Source organism: Miniopterus schreibersii (assembly GCF_964146895.1).
Source record: "Miniopterus schreibersii genome assembly, chromosome: 14".
In the NCBI taxonomy this organism is placed as follows: Eukaryota; Metazoa; Chordata; class Mammalia; order Chiroptera; family Miniopteridae; genus Miniopterus; species Miniopterus schreibersii.
In genome coordinates, this window is record NC_138114.1 from 29366071 (window position 1) to 29383798 (window position 17728).

The following is a 17728-nucleotide window of genomic DNA, read 5'->3' on the forward strand; positions in this document are numbered from 1 at the left end:
TTATGAAACAGAAAGGTGAGTTAGAAATAGTCCTGCTCTCAATGAATTTACAGTCAAGTACAAAAAAGTAAAAAGTGATGAGTCTTTAAATGTGCCACACATAATAAGAAAGGGGAGAAATTAGCCAGCTACAAAGTACTCACAGAGAAGATGGTAACCATCTAGCCACAATAGTTGTGATTAATCTTGATTTTTTTGTGCCAAGCACTGCGTTTGACACCTCAGTGAATATTCCCAGCCACCCTATTCAGCATGTCCTATTTTGCTCATTTTACAGATGAGGAGTGAAACCCTGGTGAGTTATTTGTCCATGTTCATATAGCTAATAAGTGGTAGAATTGATCTCACATCTGTCACTTCTAAATATTGGTTTCTAATATTTCTTCTATTGACATTTAAGCCAAACATTATTTGATCACTTACTGGGCATGATACTATAGTAAAAAACATGAAAAAAAAAAATTGTGTGTAATGGAGACACATAAATATTATGCCAAGGTAAATGCTATAGCAAATATACATATGAAAAATATGCTGCTGAAAATATGCCGTGGAAGCAGCACTCCTTAGGAGAGTCGGGAAAGCCTTCAGAAAAGCCGTCATTAAAGCTGAGGAGTGATTGCTTTATTCAATATTACATATATTCAGAGAGAGAGTGTGTGTGTAAGGGTGTGTGAGTGTGTGTGAGCACCACAGTACTGCACCGTACAGTTCAAGCATCGTTTCACTGGCAGAAAAGGAAAATTTTAAGGTAGAAGAATCCATGTTTGCAAAGGATGGGAATTGTGAAAGAGCATAGATTTTCCAAGAACAAAAACTAACTAATGTGGTTTGGGGACACAGAAATAAATGTAGGATGAAAAGCTGGATTTGTTAAACTATTAGTTGTTTCTAAGAATTGCTGGAGTAAAAAAATGAGACATGAGAGCCTGAAGTTGGGCAGCACCAGCTTGATGGGCAGTCACCCAGCTGAGAAATACTGCAGAGGTCGAATGCAGAAGGCTTGCTGATGGACTGGAGGTAGGAGAGGAGGAGTGAGATGAAACAGCTGAAGAGGACACTGAGAATTTTAGCTCCGTTCAATCCATAGGTGGTGACACCCTTAGCAGACAAAAAGAAAACAGAAGGAGGGACAAGGGTGGTAGCCAGCAGAGGGAAGAGAGCGTGGGAGCCGAGAAGAAAAAACTAAATTTCGTTTGGATTGATTGAAAGTAATGTAACTAAGAACAAGAGAGTTTAAAATAATGAGCATGTCATTTAATTTGCTTTAAACACTGAAGAATTTAGGATTTATAACTACAAAATTATTGCAAAGTATAAATTTCTTAAACATTTTAATAATAATTAAACTTGTAGTAAAAATCCATAACATTTTTTTCTATTTAAAATCAACATTGAAAATTAGTTTCCTCTTCAAATAGAGGGCTCAACTTGTAGATGAGTTTTCTTTTATTACTATGTCTATTGAATAGAGCACAATTTATATCTTTGCCACATGAATTAAAAGTTAGAACAAATAATTTTAGAGTTCATTTTAAAGTTTCAATGAAGAAATATGTGATTAGTCATTGTATTAGCAATAATAAGGAAAAGACTAAAACACTTATTTTAGAGGTAATAATATGTATTTTCCAAAACATTTTGGAAGGAAGGGGGAATAAACTAAAAAATTCTTCAATTATTACATAAATGTAAGTCTTTCTTATTTTGAACTCTCATGCCTCTGTAATACAGAATATTTCACTGTATAACTTTATAATAAATAATAAAAGAAACATTTTTCTTTTCTTCAGCTGTTTCTTTCCTTAATTTTCAAATTGATATTATCTTGTGATATTTGACACCACTCTAAATTAAGAGTGAACTTAATTTTAATTAATTCTTAATTCTGGAAAAGTCTAACTGTCATTAAATAATAATTCCCCCCCCCCGTAAAAGCCTGTGTAATTCAAACTATGCTGCATGTCCCTACAAACCATTACTAAACTGTTGTTTCTGCACCGAGTTGTGTTTTGCTCATTAGAATATTTCTAATTTATATCAGACTTTCTTTAATGATACACATACTAAGGAAAATATTGAAATGAAGAATTATTAATATTTTACAATGATACTTTTTTGATATTCTTATGAAGAAATCAAACCCTAAGCTTTCTTATTTAAGCTGTTTCTTTCCTCTCTTCTTTGTTTTTGCAGTCTTGAATTGCCTTATAAATACATCAACCTACCTGAAATTTCCCTTATTCATATTTTATGATACGTTGGGCGTATTGTCTTTTAGGGCTTTAAAATGAAGGTTTCTTTGTAGTTCCTAAAAACACAGGAACCAGTTAAAATTGTTTAAGAAGCAAAAACTTCTTTTTGCTTCTTGCAAGCACAGCACCACATACTGACATTCATTAGTTAGTGAAAATGCGAGATTTGAGTGTTTTCACCCCAACACTCTAAAATACTTTCACTATATGTGTTTCAAGGAAAAGTGAGCCATTAGTGCTGTTAACTGTTAAAATGGGATCTAATCGAGAAGCTAGAGTTAAAGTTTCCATTATTGGACTTTAATGGGCTTTGGAAGTTCTTAGGACATCACTAATTATCCCACTAACATTCTGCATCCATGGTACTCATTTACACAACAGAGGGGAACAGTTATTTGGCTGCTAGAAAATTAATGGGCTCACCTATTCCCCTGTATGATAGAGGCAATTATTTGGTGATTTTCTGTTAATGTTGGGCATCTGTGTGCATTAAAATTTTCAGATGAGGTCTTAGAAATTTGTAAGTGGTTTTCTGTGTCTTAGCTTTCATTTAAAAATATAATTAGAGAAAATATAATTATAATATTCATTTCTGACTTTCCTTCTTTTAAAACAACTCTAAACATAACTTTCCTGATTTTGCTCACTAAGAGAACCTCACAAAAGTCAATGAGTCAAATCTTTCGGGGTCAGCTCTTGCAGATAATAATGACTGTCAGGAACCCACTATAAATTATTTTTTTATTGTAAAGAAGGTGATAGAATAAGTAAAATGACATTGATTCTTTAGGGAATTTGATTCATTTCAAGTTTTCATGATGTGTCAGTTTTACTTTTTAGACATTAATTTAACTAAGCTTTTCAGATGTCCCCTTATTACTGTCTAAAAAGTGATGGAATAGACTTATAATTTTTATTAATTTTTCCATGTCACAGAATATCTTTATGAGTTTTCTTCCGTTCTTAAGGAATTAATGTAGGTTATATTCATAATAATTTATTTTTTAAAATACCATGTGGCTCTTTTGCTTATTCATGCAGAAGTTAACTAATGATATTTTAGGCAAGTAGTTTCTTTTCAAGTTGGGTCTCCTTAGACACACAGAATATATGAAGCCTAACTTCTAATACTGTTAAAATTTTAAAATATGAGTTCTTCCCCTACGTTACCCCACCCAAAACAAAACAGTAAGGCAAAATTTTACCAGGGAATAATAAATTCTAAATTAAAACATAGATGAATTTGACTTACATTTTCAATCCCTTTTTTTCTTTTAGTAATGATGTGTTACACAGCAAAGTAGGAGGTATCCTGAAGAGTGTGATTAACCTTGTTTGGAAGGGTGAACTACATTTGTTGTAATTACAGATAAAATGGATTTTATCCCCTGTCATTTCATTTGATTTTCCTTTGTTCTTTCCCCCCCCCCCCCCATATTTCTCTTCTTTAAAAAATTTGGCGGGGGATGGATAGACTTTTAGCCCCATGTGTCTGTAGTATATTTGAGAAGTTATATACTCCATTTTGTTAATACAGGTTACCTTAGAAATTTTAACCTAACACATACCTAAAAATATCAGTCTTCTCCATCTTGAACATTATTTAGAATCTTAGAGTATTTAACTCCAGTCATTCCCATTCCAGTTTATATATTACTGTGGTTGGTATTTTACTGCATTTTTTTAACCATACGCAATGATATAATTATTTTATTGTAGAATTCATGCTTATACAGAGTCACACATTTAATATTTTCTGTGCTTTTTAAGTTCTTCCTTCCTCTCAGGCCTTCCATCTGGAATCATACTCCTTTTACTTAAAGTACACAATTTAGAACTTTCCATAGTTATCTTTCTATGTCAAACTCAGTGATTGCCTGAAAAAGTGTTCACTTCACTTTTGTTTTTGAAAAACATTTTCATTAGGTCTAGAATGAACAGTTATTTTCTCCCTACACTTTGAAGACATAATTTCCACAGTTCTGTCATTTAATGTTGCTGTTAAGTTAAATGTCAGTCTGCTACTTCTAAGACTCCACTTTTTGGCTGGGGGGAGAGGATGTTCTGCAGTCTCTACGTGACATGTGGGTTCCAGGTGTGGATACTTGTTATTTACCTTGTTTATAGTTTATTGGGCGTAAGTTTGTGAATGGCTGTCTTTTTTCAGTTTGGGAAAATTCTGTTCCATTCTCTCTTTTTGAAACTCCAATTTGACATTTACTAAAATTTAGCACTTTAAATTCAGTCTAAAACTTGCTTTTAAATTTTATCTTTGTCACTCTGTGAAGCTTTCTGGATCATTTCTTTTGTCCTATCAAGTTCACTAATTCTCTCATCAGCTCTGTGTAATCTGCTAACAATGTCATCTCTAAGTTCTAAATTTTAGTTATAGCTTTCATTTCTAGAAGATATATTTTATTTATGTTCAACTATTCTCAGTCTTTATTCAGAATGAGATCTGTGTTATTTATTAAAACATGTTGAACATATTTGCTTTATACTCTATCTGCATATACAGAGTATAAATCAAATATGGATATAAAGCCTTTGTGGATATGATTTTGCTTTTAGTATCTCAACAAACTATTTTTCATGATATTTTTCTTTCTTGTTCATTTTGGGAATTGCTTTATTCTGGCCTTTTATCTTTCTTGGAACTTATTAGAATTATTTGAGTCATTGGTTGGAGGTAGTATTTTTGAAAAAATTACTTGCCTTCATGAAAAGCTAGGCCATTATCAGTCAAAGATCACTTTTCTCAAACTCCCAGTTGTGGTTTTTCTATTCATTCAGGCAGAATTCAGGATGATTGGACCTACAAATTCAGAATAGTATGGTTTCTCCTTGAGTTGCGCAAATAGATATTATGGCACAAAGGTCAAAAACTCCAATGAGGGCTCATATTTGGTTATGGATTCTCAAGGAAGTTGTTTTCCCCACTGCATTCAACATCTAGTGTTAAGTCAGGCAATTTTCTTTGCAGTTTTGGGGGGCTGTGGCAGTGGCAGCTAGAAGGCAGAGGTGCATTTCTCATTCACTCTCATAATGAGAATTTAGCATTCTGGTCAGGGAATTCTTATTGGACTCACTTCCAAAGTGGACCTTGGGTCTTGCTTCCTATGCTCGGAGCCACTCAATACCTCAGTAAATTAAGTTTCATGTTCACCTACCCCATCGAAAAAGCCTCTAAGTCAAAGCCTCTGTCAGTGCAAAGACTTTTGCCTTCACTTAGTTTGTGATCTGTATGTTTGTTATACCCTTGTTATCCCTTTGATATTTCTAGGAAGAATTCTTAAGACATTTTATCTACAATTTACTCTTGTGTTTACTGGGATTTTAGTCCTGGTACTTAGTCTGACATATTGAATGCAATGGTTTTAGAGAGAGACCTCCCCAACTGTACTATCAACTATCTGTGTGGTGATGAACAAATCAGTAGTCTATCTGTGCCTCCATTTCTTCACCTATAAACTAATAATGAAATTTACTCAATAAAAGGGTGTCATTAGACAATGTATATAAAGAATTTATATTGCACCTGGAAAGTTGTAAGAGTTTGATAGATGTTAGTTTGCTGTATCGGCAATAACATTATACAAATAATGCAAATGGATATTGTGATTTAAAGAGCCCTGGGCTGATGGTTGATCTAAGACAAAGCCAACCTCAGCCGCTGACTTTCTAACAAATTCAATGGCATGATAGTGGCAGCATTCCAGCTGCAGTTAAGGGATGATTGTGAAATAAGAAATCGGACACAATGGTTGTAGAAAAATTTTTGGAGGAACTAACCTGTGGAAAATAGATATGGGAATTGTGGATATAGTGTCAGAAGTCTATATAGAGTAAAAGAAGAGTTTAGTTTTATTTTAATGAGAAAATGATAGATATAGTCTGTTGAGGTAAAGGTTGACATTACAGAGATAAATAGAGCTGATGAAGCATTAAATGAAGAAGAGATGGGAGAGATTCAGACCAAGGCATAAGTACCTTCAGTGGGAGAAAAAAGTCATCTTGCTCCTCTGAGATTTAAAGAAAGACCATAAAAGCAGATATAAGTACATTTAAAGATATAGGATGAGAAGTTGAGATATTTCACACTGATATCCTCAATTTTAAGGTGAATTCCAGCTTCCTCATCTCTGGAGGAAACTGAAGAAACATGTGATTTAAAGAAAAGGGTGAACTTTTGTAGTTAGAGAACATACAGCAAACATTTTCCAAAAACAAAGGCACAGTTGAACTCAGACCATGAACTTACAGTAGTTAGTCTGTCTGATCATTTAACCAGTTTGCAGTCACCCAGGAGTAGGTTGGTTGTTAAATTGATTCAAGAAGAGGAAGTCTCAGGTGATGTGAAAGGACAAAAAAACAAATAGTACAATGTAACTGTGAAATCTGTGACAGAGAGGAAAGGAACACAAGCCCTGAAGCAATGAGAGAAGAGAAGGTATTTATGGAACTGAAAATTCACTGATATCAAAGATGTCTTAACTGAATAAGAAAGCGATGGGAGGTTGAAGCCAGAAATTTATACATTAAAGTTTACCCTTCCCTAGATGGTGTGTTTCCTTAGGAGAAATGTCTCCAAAAACCAAGACTGGAGTGCAGTTATGGGGCTGAATTGATATAGTGAGGCAGCTCAAAGACTGATGATAGTTTTCATGACTAAGAATTTGAAATGGGTTGTTGGGTGTGTCATCTACATGAACATTGAAATTCATACAGAAGGAATTTGAAGTAGAAAAGGTAGATTCAGAGCTAGATCCCATAGCTTTATTACATTCATCAACAAGGAATGTTAAAATGTGTATTATATATACATGCATGGATTTCAATTGAGGAAAAAGTTTTGCAAGGTTGGTTCAACATGACGTGGAAACACTAAGGAGAACTGGAAAAGAAAAATACATAGATATTATGAGAGTAAAGAACATGAATCTTGAGCTGTGAAGGTAAAAATTAATTAATGCATTACTTTAAGGGAGTCGTACTCTTATGATAATATATCTGAAGTAATAAGAATTTAAATGGATTCTGCATTTAAATTTGTTTATTCATTAGTAAATGTCATGATATGGGAAAATATTAAATTTTTTCAATATTATGATAAACATTTAGAAAATTACAAGTCACATACATGGCTATATAATGGGTATTGAAATATTTGTTGGTCAATATTTTTATCACTTTATATGGAAATATGAAACTCTGAGTGATTAATTTTTTTGAAAATCACACCTGTCTGTTGAGTCTACCTCTCTCCAGAACACAATGCAAATAAACAAACAAAAATTAAACTTAAAATTATTAAAAGTAGAAGGCAGATACAATACACTCTGTGCTGATACTCTCACTTTTTTCACATCTTAAACCAGATTTAAAATTGTGTTTTTAATTTCATTAGTAATTTTTTTTGCTTTGGTATGTATTTAAATATATTATATCTTGTAATTGATTTCATAAAAAGCACATTCAGTTGTTAATTGAGTATGATTTTAATGTATATACCCACCATTAATCAGAGTCACATTTTATATCCAGGTTCTAGTCTTAAATTCATTGTTTGTTGAAAATTGAATAGACTCAACATTAAGCTTGAAAATCCTTTCAATTGCTCATAAGTATAGTACCTATTGAAATTTTATTATTCACTGTTTAGCTTACTATTATCCCACTATATATACTTGGAAGAGAGCAGGGAGATTTGAGAACAGGAAGATTTTAAATAATGATAATAATCCTGGCAACCATCCTCAGTGAGTGTTTTCTAAAATGAGATCTTGAGATTGCAAAGAGGATCAAGCTCATTCAAAGAAATAGAAATTTAAAGTGGAGTGATTGCTGGCTGCCATCAACAAATCAATAAACGTCAAGTGCTAGCGAGGATGTGGAGAAAAGGGAACCCTAGTGCACTGCTGGTGCAGACTGTGCAGCCACTATGGAAAACAGTATGGAGATTCCTCGAAAAATTAAAAATTGATCCCACTTCTAGGAATATATCCTAAAAAAGCCGAAACACCAGTCAAAAAGAACTTACGCACACCTATGTTCATAGCAGTGCAATTCACAATAGCTAAGATCTGGAAACAGCCCAAGTGCCCATCAGTAGATGAGTGGATAAAAAAGCTGTGGGACATTTACACCATGAAATACTGTGTAGCTATAAAAAAGAAGGATCTCTTACCCTTTGGGACAGCATGGATGGACCTGGAGAGTATTATACTAAGTGAAACAAGCCAGTCAGAGAAAAAACAAGTACCACATGATCTCACTCATATGTGGAATGTAATAAACAAAATAAACTGAGGAACAAAATAGATTCAGAGACATAGAAGCATGGAATAGACTGAGGGATCTCAGAGGGAAGGTTGGAGTGGGAGAGTGGGCCGGGAGAGATTAATCAAATAAATTACATGTTTATATGCATAGTGCATGGACACAGACATTGGTGTGGGGAAGGCCTGGTGGTGGGGTACATGCAGAGTGGAGGAGATCAAGGGGGGAAAAAGAGGGACATCTGTAATACTTTCAACAATAAAGATAAATTTAAAGAAATAAAGTGGAGTCATTACTAACAACACACTGACAGTAGAGTTTTATATTTTTGAGGAGAAAAAAAAGGTCTAGTAAGCATGATCATGATTTTTTTTTAAAAAAACATATCTCACTTTTTATAATTTGCTTCAAATGTACTGTGAAAAATAATAAAAGGAAATAGGTATTTCTAAGTTATAACTATTAATTCCATAACCAAACTTTGCATTAAATAATTACTTGTTTCAGGAAATGTATGTTAAAAAAAGCACCTTAATCGTTAAGATAAAATATGGTGACTTTGTGGTAATCATAATGCAATAAATTAACAATACTGTCAATTAAAATTACTTTTTTATTTAAATTGGAAGTTAATCAGTAAAAACTATGCAAAGAAATATAATGTACCAAGCAATCATAATGATTATACTGTAACTGCCTTTTCTTTTCTAAATGTGATTGTTGCGTTACAGAGTCTGTTTTAAAATATAAAGGTTTAGAATATCACAACACAAAATTGAGTAAATGAAGTCAGACATAAAACAGGGTATATATTATGATCCTATCAACATAAAGTTTACAATTAAGCACAACTAATCAATGGTGTTAGAAATTAAGATAGTGGTTTCTCTGGGGAGCTGGGTATGACTGGAAGGTCATGAAGGACATTTTAGGATGCTGATAATGTTTTATTTCTTGATGCAGATCTCATAGATGGGTATATTTTGCAAAATTTTATCGAGCTGTGTACTTAAGATTTGTACATTTTTGCATGTCTGTTATACCTCCATAAAGTTTGCATTAACAGTAAAAAGTTTATTTCCAGGGAAATGTCAGTGTTCATCATAAGTTAAAGGATAATATTCAACTAAGCATTTGATTGAGCTGGCATTAGTCCTAAATTTGCTCAGAGTATGTAAAAGAAATGGCTTTGATTAATTGATTCAAACTCTGACTTTAACTTTTGTGGGGAATGTGCTTTTTATTTCTTTTGCTGTGCTTTGTTAAATGAATAAAATCTCTGGGGTTCAAAGCTTAAAAAGAAAACTTTGATAACTATTCTTTTCTTTGTTCTTTTTCCCCCCCTTTAAGTAATAATGTGACCTAATGTTGAAATCTAATTACCATTCCTCCAATGCCAAAGCTGAGTACCTCCATTATGTAATCCTACTGATCATCTAAACTTTGAGCTGGTAGTTAGAGCTTGTCCTGTTCTAAAGCTGAAATTTTTAACTTAGAAAATTCAAGAAATATTTTACCCTGAAGTGAAATATCTGGGTTAAGTTACCTTGTCTAATAGGTGGATAGAGTTATCCTGAAATGTTTTAATGGTTAAGCACATATATCAAATTTGAAGCCATAGAGTCAAGCTCATGCTATATCTAATATACATTTATATTATTTATGACTATTATTATTTATGTCTCAACTTCATCACTTACTATGCAGCCTTTTGCTATTTAAATTTAATAAAAATTAAACCCAATAAAATTTCAATTCCTTAGTCACATTAACCTCATTTCAAGTGTTCAATGGTCACATGTGTCTAGTGGCTACTGTATTAGAGCATATCTAGAGCATTTCCAGAAAGTTTTATTGGACAATACTAATAAATACAAATAGAATAATGCATTCTTCAGAGAGTTTATTAAGATTATTTTTGTAGAATTCCTAGCATTGTGATGGCAAGTCATAAATGCTTGATCTATGATATTTAATAATCACATCATTGGTTAAAATAAGAATAACCACATAATAAAATAATAACAACATAAAACTTACATATCTAGCATCATGAATAGGTTGTATATAGCTTTGTATAAATTCACTAAGACTCTACCAATCATTCCCCTTCCAAATATTGCACTATGAAACAATTCTCAAATTGGCATGCTGAAAAATTTCCTTGAAATAGAAGCCATAGAGCCAGCCTAATATGTTATGCTCACAGATTTATTAAACATATGCACACACACACACACACACACACACACTATCATCTATCTATCATCTATCTATCTATCTATCTATCTATCTATCTATCTATCTATCTATCTATCTATCTATCATCTATCTATTATCTATCTATCTATCTATCTATCTATCTATCATCTATCTATCATCTATCATCTATCTATCATCATCTATCTATCATCTATCTATCATCTATCTATCATCTATCTATCTATCTATCTATCTATCTATCTATCTATCTATCATCTATCTATCTATCATCTATCTATCTATCTATCTATCTATCATCTATCTATCTATCTATCTATCTATCTATCTATCTATCTATCTAATCTATCATCTATCTATCATCTACCTATCATCTATCTATCTATCTATCTATCTATCTATCTATCTATCTATCTATCTATCTATCTATCATCTATCAATCATCTATCTATCTATATCTATCTGTCATCATCTATCATCTATTCTAAGCAAATATTTAGCTTCTTAAAATTCTACATGTTAAGAAACCTTAACATGTAGATTGTTAAGTACCAACCACCAGGAACAAATCTGGTTAATCAGGGATGGAATAATGAAAAAAAGAGGTTGGATTAGTATTCTTCCCTTCTCTCATTAACTAATTAGAATCTCCTTATGCGTCTCTGGGTTTACTGGTTAAAAGTTCTGAACTTTGATTTGTCTTATTGTCATTGGAAGTATTTTAGTGCCCTTTTTTTTTTCCTCTTTTTAAGAAATAGGTAAAAAACACAAACACAAGCTATGCTTATCTACAAGACAATGGTTAAGTAAACAATGAGTCCCCTCCTTAAACCAACTTGGATCACAGCCCAGAGCTGAACCCATCTGACATGCCAAGGAAAACACCTGATTCATTGACTGGACTCAGTTAGTGTCTATGTCCTTTTATTCACAGTTCTGTAGTCATTATTCTAATGACAATCATCCAACCCTGTGGACACAAAGTCTGTAAACCTACCTAACGCCATCCAGAAAAAATAGACTCTTAGGACGGCTTTTTTGTATTATTTTTTTTACACAAGGAACATCAGTCTTATAAACAGAAATAAGCCTCTTAATAAAGGTCACTTTTTTTCTGATTGATTATAACCTGTGCTTTCCCCCTCCTAGGCTACTGATAAAGACACTGGCAATTATAGTGCCATTGCGTACAGACTCATAATTCCACCAATCAAGGAAGGAAAAGAAGGATTCGTGGTGGAAACATATACGGGGCTTATCAAAACTGCCATGCTCTTCCATAACATGAGGAGGTCCTACTTCATGTTTCAAGTCATCGCAACTGACGACTACGGGAAGGGACTAAGTGGCAAAGCAGATGTACTTGTAAGTAGATAAACCTTCAGATAACGGGGTACATGCCATACTAGTCTGGGATCAATGTTTCCAGCTGATAGAACTTTTAAATTTATTTGAAATAGGCTTTCTAGAATATGGATGTGATTCATTTTTATCCAGGTTGTTGATAGCTATAGTTTAGGATATGAAAAAAGATAGCTTTATGGTTGCTGTAGGGTTTTTTTTTGACATTTGGGAAATGCATCATATGTTTTTAAAGACGATTGTGACAACAATGTTATAAGCATTGGATTTCTATTGGGTCTGTGGATCTCATTTTAAATATATATTAAGTTGGAGCTACTTAAAATTTTAAAATTCTTTCCAAAGCTGTGCTGTAGAAATTAAAATAATTTTTATTATTGTTTAAATTACTTTTAGGCCTTTTATAATTAAGAAAACAAAAGGAAATATTTTTGAGCAAGTTCGTGTTTGAATGGATGTTTATTCCTTGTTTTGCTGAATGTCCCATTGATGACATTGATGATCCTTGACTAAGTTACATTTGGTTTCAGTCAATAATACCACTTATCTATGCTGACTTTTTCTTCAGAAGCTCAGTGGTAGATTATTTCCAAGGGAGCTTTGCTATGAACATTTATTCAAAATATTTAACACCAATGCATCCATTCCATGGAATCTCTCTCATTATTTGGACTTTTCTCTGACGAATCTAGTAAAAATTATAAGTGTAATTATTATTGGAAATGTTTGTCCCTTAAAGATAGAATCAAGTATAATTTTTCTTTGCTCTTTACATCTTATTAAATCTTTGTTCTTCACAGTTTTCCTCATTTAGTTCTCTGGACAAATTTAATCTTCTTATATATGCAAACATCAGTGATCAAATATTTTTCTTTTTAGATAATGGTGAACACCAATCACCATGATTGCAGTGGGTATGAAGGCCACAACATTCTCATTTATAACAGTAAAGCTGCATAGAATAAACAAAGGCCAATCTAAGCCAAGAATCTTTTGACATAGAAGATATTAAGTTTGACTCATAGATTTTCAATCAAATTAATATCTGAAAACATTAGGTAAAATAAGGCTATTTCTCTTCCTGTTAAGATATGCACATTATGGTCCTTTAAAGCTAAATGATAATTTAGTACATTAAGTATAATTAAAATATTTTTTAAAACAAACAAATGTAACTATATAGACTATATATATAATATGTGTATAAGAAATGTGAAGTTTATGGGATTTTTTTAGACTCTATAAACTATTATGTGGAAATTATAAAGTATACCTTTAAAATAATCCAAACTATATTGAGAAAAATTGAATTCAAAAAAATCATAATGTTCTATATTTATAAACCAGTATACATATGCCTTCCCAGTAAATACTACTTGTAGGTCTGAAGTCCTTTAAATCGAGAACAGGGAGATACAGAGAGAAATGAAACTTATGAAGAGGGCACACAATGTACCAAAACCAAGAAAGAAGAGAAGTGATGGCAGCTCTGAATAACTGACAGATATTTACTCAGTCTGATTAATGAGAGAAGGAAGGTGAAAAGAGAAAGGGCTGGAGAAGGGAGTAGTTGGCCCACACGAAAGCTTTAAGCAATATTAAAATTATTGGAACCCTTTCCTAAAAGCAACGAGAAACCATTTTTAAAAATTAAGTAAGGGTGAGTGAAGATATGATTTTAATTTAGATAAAACTTTCTTGCTTAATGCAAATCTGATTGACCCCTGGGGATACTACTTTTGCTGCCTTCCAAAATAATGGCTTTTGTGTTCTGTTCTATATTATCTTGCCTCAGTCTTCGTACTACCTACTGGCAAAGTAAAGTTCTCGGTGTACCACATTGCTCCTTCTAGATCTTTCCTCCTTCCTGCGAGTCCAACTTTGATTCTCATCATCTGACTCTGTCACTCACTCACTGCCTCACGTTATTGCTGTGATCACCCAAGTCTTTGTTCAACCCCCAACATATTTCAATGAGTTTAGCACCTAAGTTACTATCTCCAAAGATTCCCGTCCTAATTTTTGACAATTTTGTTATATGCAGAGATGAGTCTTCCAGTATCCTGAACTCACAATTTTCTTGAATGCCTTTCCTCCAACGGCTTTACCACTCACCCTATTACAACCACTTAACTAGCAGAGTTATTTTAGCCATTACCCATTACTGCAACCCCTCTATAACCTCCATTTCAAACCTCCCACTCTTTGACAATAATACCGAATGTGCTCAGCTAGCTCCAGCACCCTTTTGTCCTTGCCAAGGCCTTTAATTCATTTAGCCTGCTATATTTTTACCCTTCCTCTAACCCCCGTGTGCTCTCTTTCCTGCTTACCAGTTTTGTAGTGCATTATCAGTTACTAAAAGCACTCAATCACATAAAAATTCAATTTCCTTGCCTTCTCTTCCTAAATCATACTCACTTAGCAAAACCATGGCTTTAGTTAATTGCAACTTTCTTTTCTCTCCCATGTTGAATATGTCTGCAAAAACATATACAATGGTATAATTAGTTTTTAAATTAATGATGAAATCCCCTAAGTGAGCTCTTATATTATTCAGTAACTATGCTATATTTCCTGGTTCATTCCCATTCCTCCTCTCTACAAGAACTTGTCTCTTACAGTCTTTAACATCTTCTTATTCTCACTAATTGCCTAATTAATTGTCAACATATTTCACTGAAAGTTAAAATTAAAACATTTAGAAGGATACTTCTACAACTCTCATCACCTACCTACCAGGATTTACACTGACGTTCTTTGCCTTATTTTTAATTTTGGTTTTTGGTTTTTAGATGGGTTCTCTATGCATTTATCAGGAGCCATTACCCCAACCTGTGCCACAGATCCAAATCCTACTCACCAGTTTTAGGACATTGTTTCAACAGCTCTCATTTCTTATATTCATCATTAATATCAGTCTCCCCCCTTTATTTGATTATTCCCATAACCATATTTTTTTTCTTTATATCTTTCATCAATATCACCAATTGATTCTTATTACTAACTGGACTGGTAATTTCAGTCTTCATCTTATTTGAACCATCAGCAACACTGATTATCACCTTTGCCAGGCTTTTGGGCCACCATTCTCTCCTGTTCACTTCTTATCTTAGTATTTTTCCTTCTTGGTCCCTTTGCTGGTTCAGTTTCTTCTCCTGACCTTTTAATACTGCGTTTTCCTCAGGCTCAGGCATTCATTCTCTTTTCTATTTGTACTCGCTGACTCAGGAAAGTCATTCAGCCCCATAACTTTAAAATGTCATCTATATGCTAAAACATATTAAGTTTATATCTTCACCACAAAGCTTATTTCTGAATAGTGGACTCATATCTATTTGTACATGTAATAATTACATGTGAATATCTAATAAAGACATCCATTTAATGTTTCCTAAACTGAACTCCACTTCCTCATCACATTTCTTTCATTCAGTCTTCCCAACTTCACTTGACCAAATCACCTTTGAGTTTCTTAGGCTAAAAATTCCTTCAAATCATCTTTGAGTTTCTTAGGCTAAAAATTCCTTGATTCTTTTTTCTTCTAAATCACACATCCTTTAGTAAATACTGTTGTTCCTATATAGATAAAATAATATATATATTACCTGCACATTTTTCAACATTTCTCCTATTAAAACTTGGTTGAAACCACCATCATATTTTACCTGTATCATTGCGCAAACTCATTACTTGCCCTCATGTTTCCATTCTTGCTCCACTACAGTTTGATTTTAATATAACAACCAGTGATTCAAATGTAATTCTGGTCCTGTTATTTCCTAGCTCAAAATCTTCTAATATCACACCAGTTTACTCAGAGAAATTTCCAAGTCATTACATAAGACCTCGAGGCCCTTGATTCTGGCCTTTGGTAGCCTCCTTTTCTAACTCGTCTCCATCTTACTCTTCCCATCCAACAATATTCGCCAAGTTTCTTCTCTCCAACCAGCCAGACATGCTCTTACTTAGAGATTTGGCAGTGGCTCTGCCTAGGATGTTGCTTCACCAAATGTAGTATCATGGTGTAGTGACAAAGAAAAACGCACACATACCTCAAAAGGCTATTACAATCTCTTATTTTTTAAGAAAACTAAGACTACACTGGAAACCAGTTAAGAGAGACAATGCCCAGTCCAAGCAAGAAGTGGAGAGGGTCTCTAGAACTCTAGAGGGTACAATACATAGTTATTTGCCATGCGTGGCTTCTGAGCACTTGAAATGTGGCTAGGTTGCTTTAAGAGGTGCTGTAGGTATACAATGCTCAGTGGATTTCAAAGTCTTAGTGGAAAAAAAATTTTTTTTAAATGTAAAATGTCTCCTAAATAAGTTGTTTTATGTTATGTGTTGGAATGATAATACATTAAATACATTGTGTTAAATGTATTGTTGAATTGATTTCACTTTTTTTCTCTTTATTTGAATAAAATGTAAAATTAAATATCTGGTATGTATTTGAGACTCAGGTTATATTTCTACGGGACAGTACTGTCTTACGTATATGAGGGAAAATGGGGGGGGAAAGGAAAGATAAGAGGTTTATGATGAAGAATTAAAAGGACTTAGAAATAAAATATGTAAATTGACAATCTCTTGTTTTAGAATTTGGGGCTTCACAAATGTTACTTCCTCCCCTCTCTCCCTCTCTCTCTCCCCTATACCTACCAACAAAGATCAATTCCTACAATGATATGGATATTTTCTTTAAAATATTTTATTAGTAATCAACACACAAATAATGAAATTAAGTAATTTAATAAGCAGAATTTTTTTTTAAGGTTGGCTATAATAAACTGATGTGTATTTCTAGAACTATTTGCTTAGAGACTATACTGGGAAAAGTAACATAAATAATATCTAGTACTGTTAAAGTTTCAAATATCTTTGCTATAGATGATAGAAGAAACCAAAGATTCATGGATGTAGGATTTCTTTGCAAAATCAAAATTTAAACTGTAATAGCTTGTTCAACATTTGCATAGTCAAAAATATGTACATTCTACATAAATCATATGTTAACACTTAAAAGATTTAAAATTTTAAATGTAACTTTTAACAGGTAAGTCTGAGACAACTTTTGGAGTTAAATACAAAACATGTACAACAAAGTAAGACTTTGTTATTTTATCTGAATTAGAAATATATTGTTTTTATGTCTTAAAAATACAAAAGTATGTTTTCAAAGGTTATTAAGATCAGAAAATCTTTTAGATAAAGTGTAAGCTTAAATTTTAGAGGATCTTAAATCTTAATTTATTCTGTTGGTTCAGTCAGAATTTAGCCCCTAAGCTCATGAGCAAATTAAAAATTCCCTTTGAATAAATAATTTATCTTTCTGAGAAATTACTGACTATTCTTAAAAGGCACATAGTAGAGTTACTTATATCTGCTAGGCAAAATTTTGCTTCCAAATAAGGTCCTAGCAAATGAATTGATTGCATTCCAAAAGTTTACTTGTAAATGAACTTCAAAATCTCAGAACATATTTATATGAGGGGAAATTCTACTACTTCCCTTAACCCATATATAACTAATTTTAGTTTTTCATTGTCATATAATTAGTAAAAACCTAACAGCCATGTGTAATAGATCCCTGGGTGGTTGCCATGGTA

At 32.9% G+C, this 17728-nt stretch overlaps 1 protein-coding gene across 1 annotated transcript in view; it reads left to right on the plus strand.

Annotated features, from left to right (window-relative positions):
* The window catches only part of PCDH15 (protocadherin related 15), a 904849-nt gene that overhangs the window by 842501 nt on the left and 44620 nt on the right, over positions 1–17728 (plus strand). Inside the window, exon 30 of the mRNA XM_081159054.1 lies at positions 11904–12119. Within this exon, the coding sequence (XP_081015180.1) occupies positions 11904–12119 (216 nt within the window). The remainder of the gene's footprint in view (positions 1–11903; positions 12120–17728) is intronic.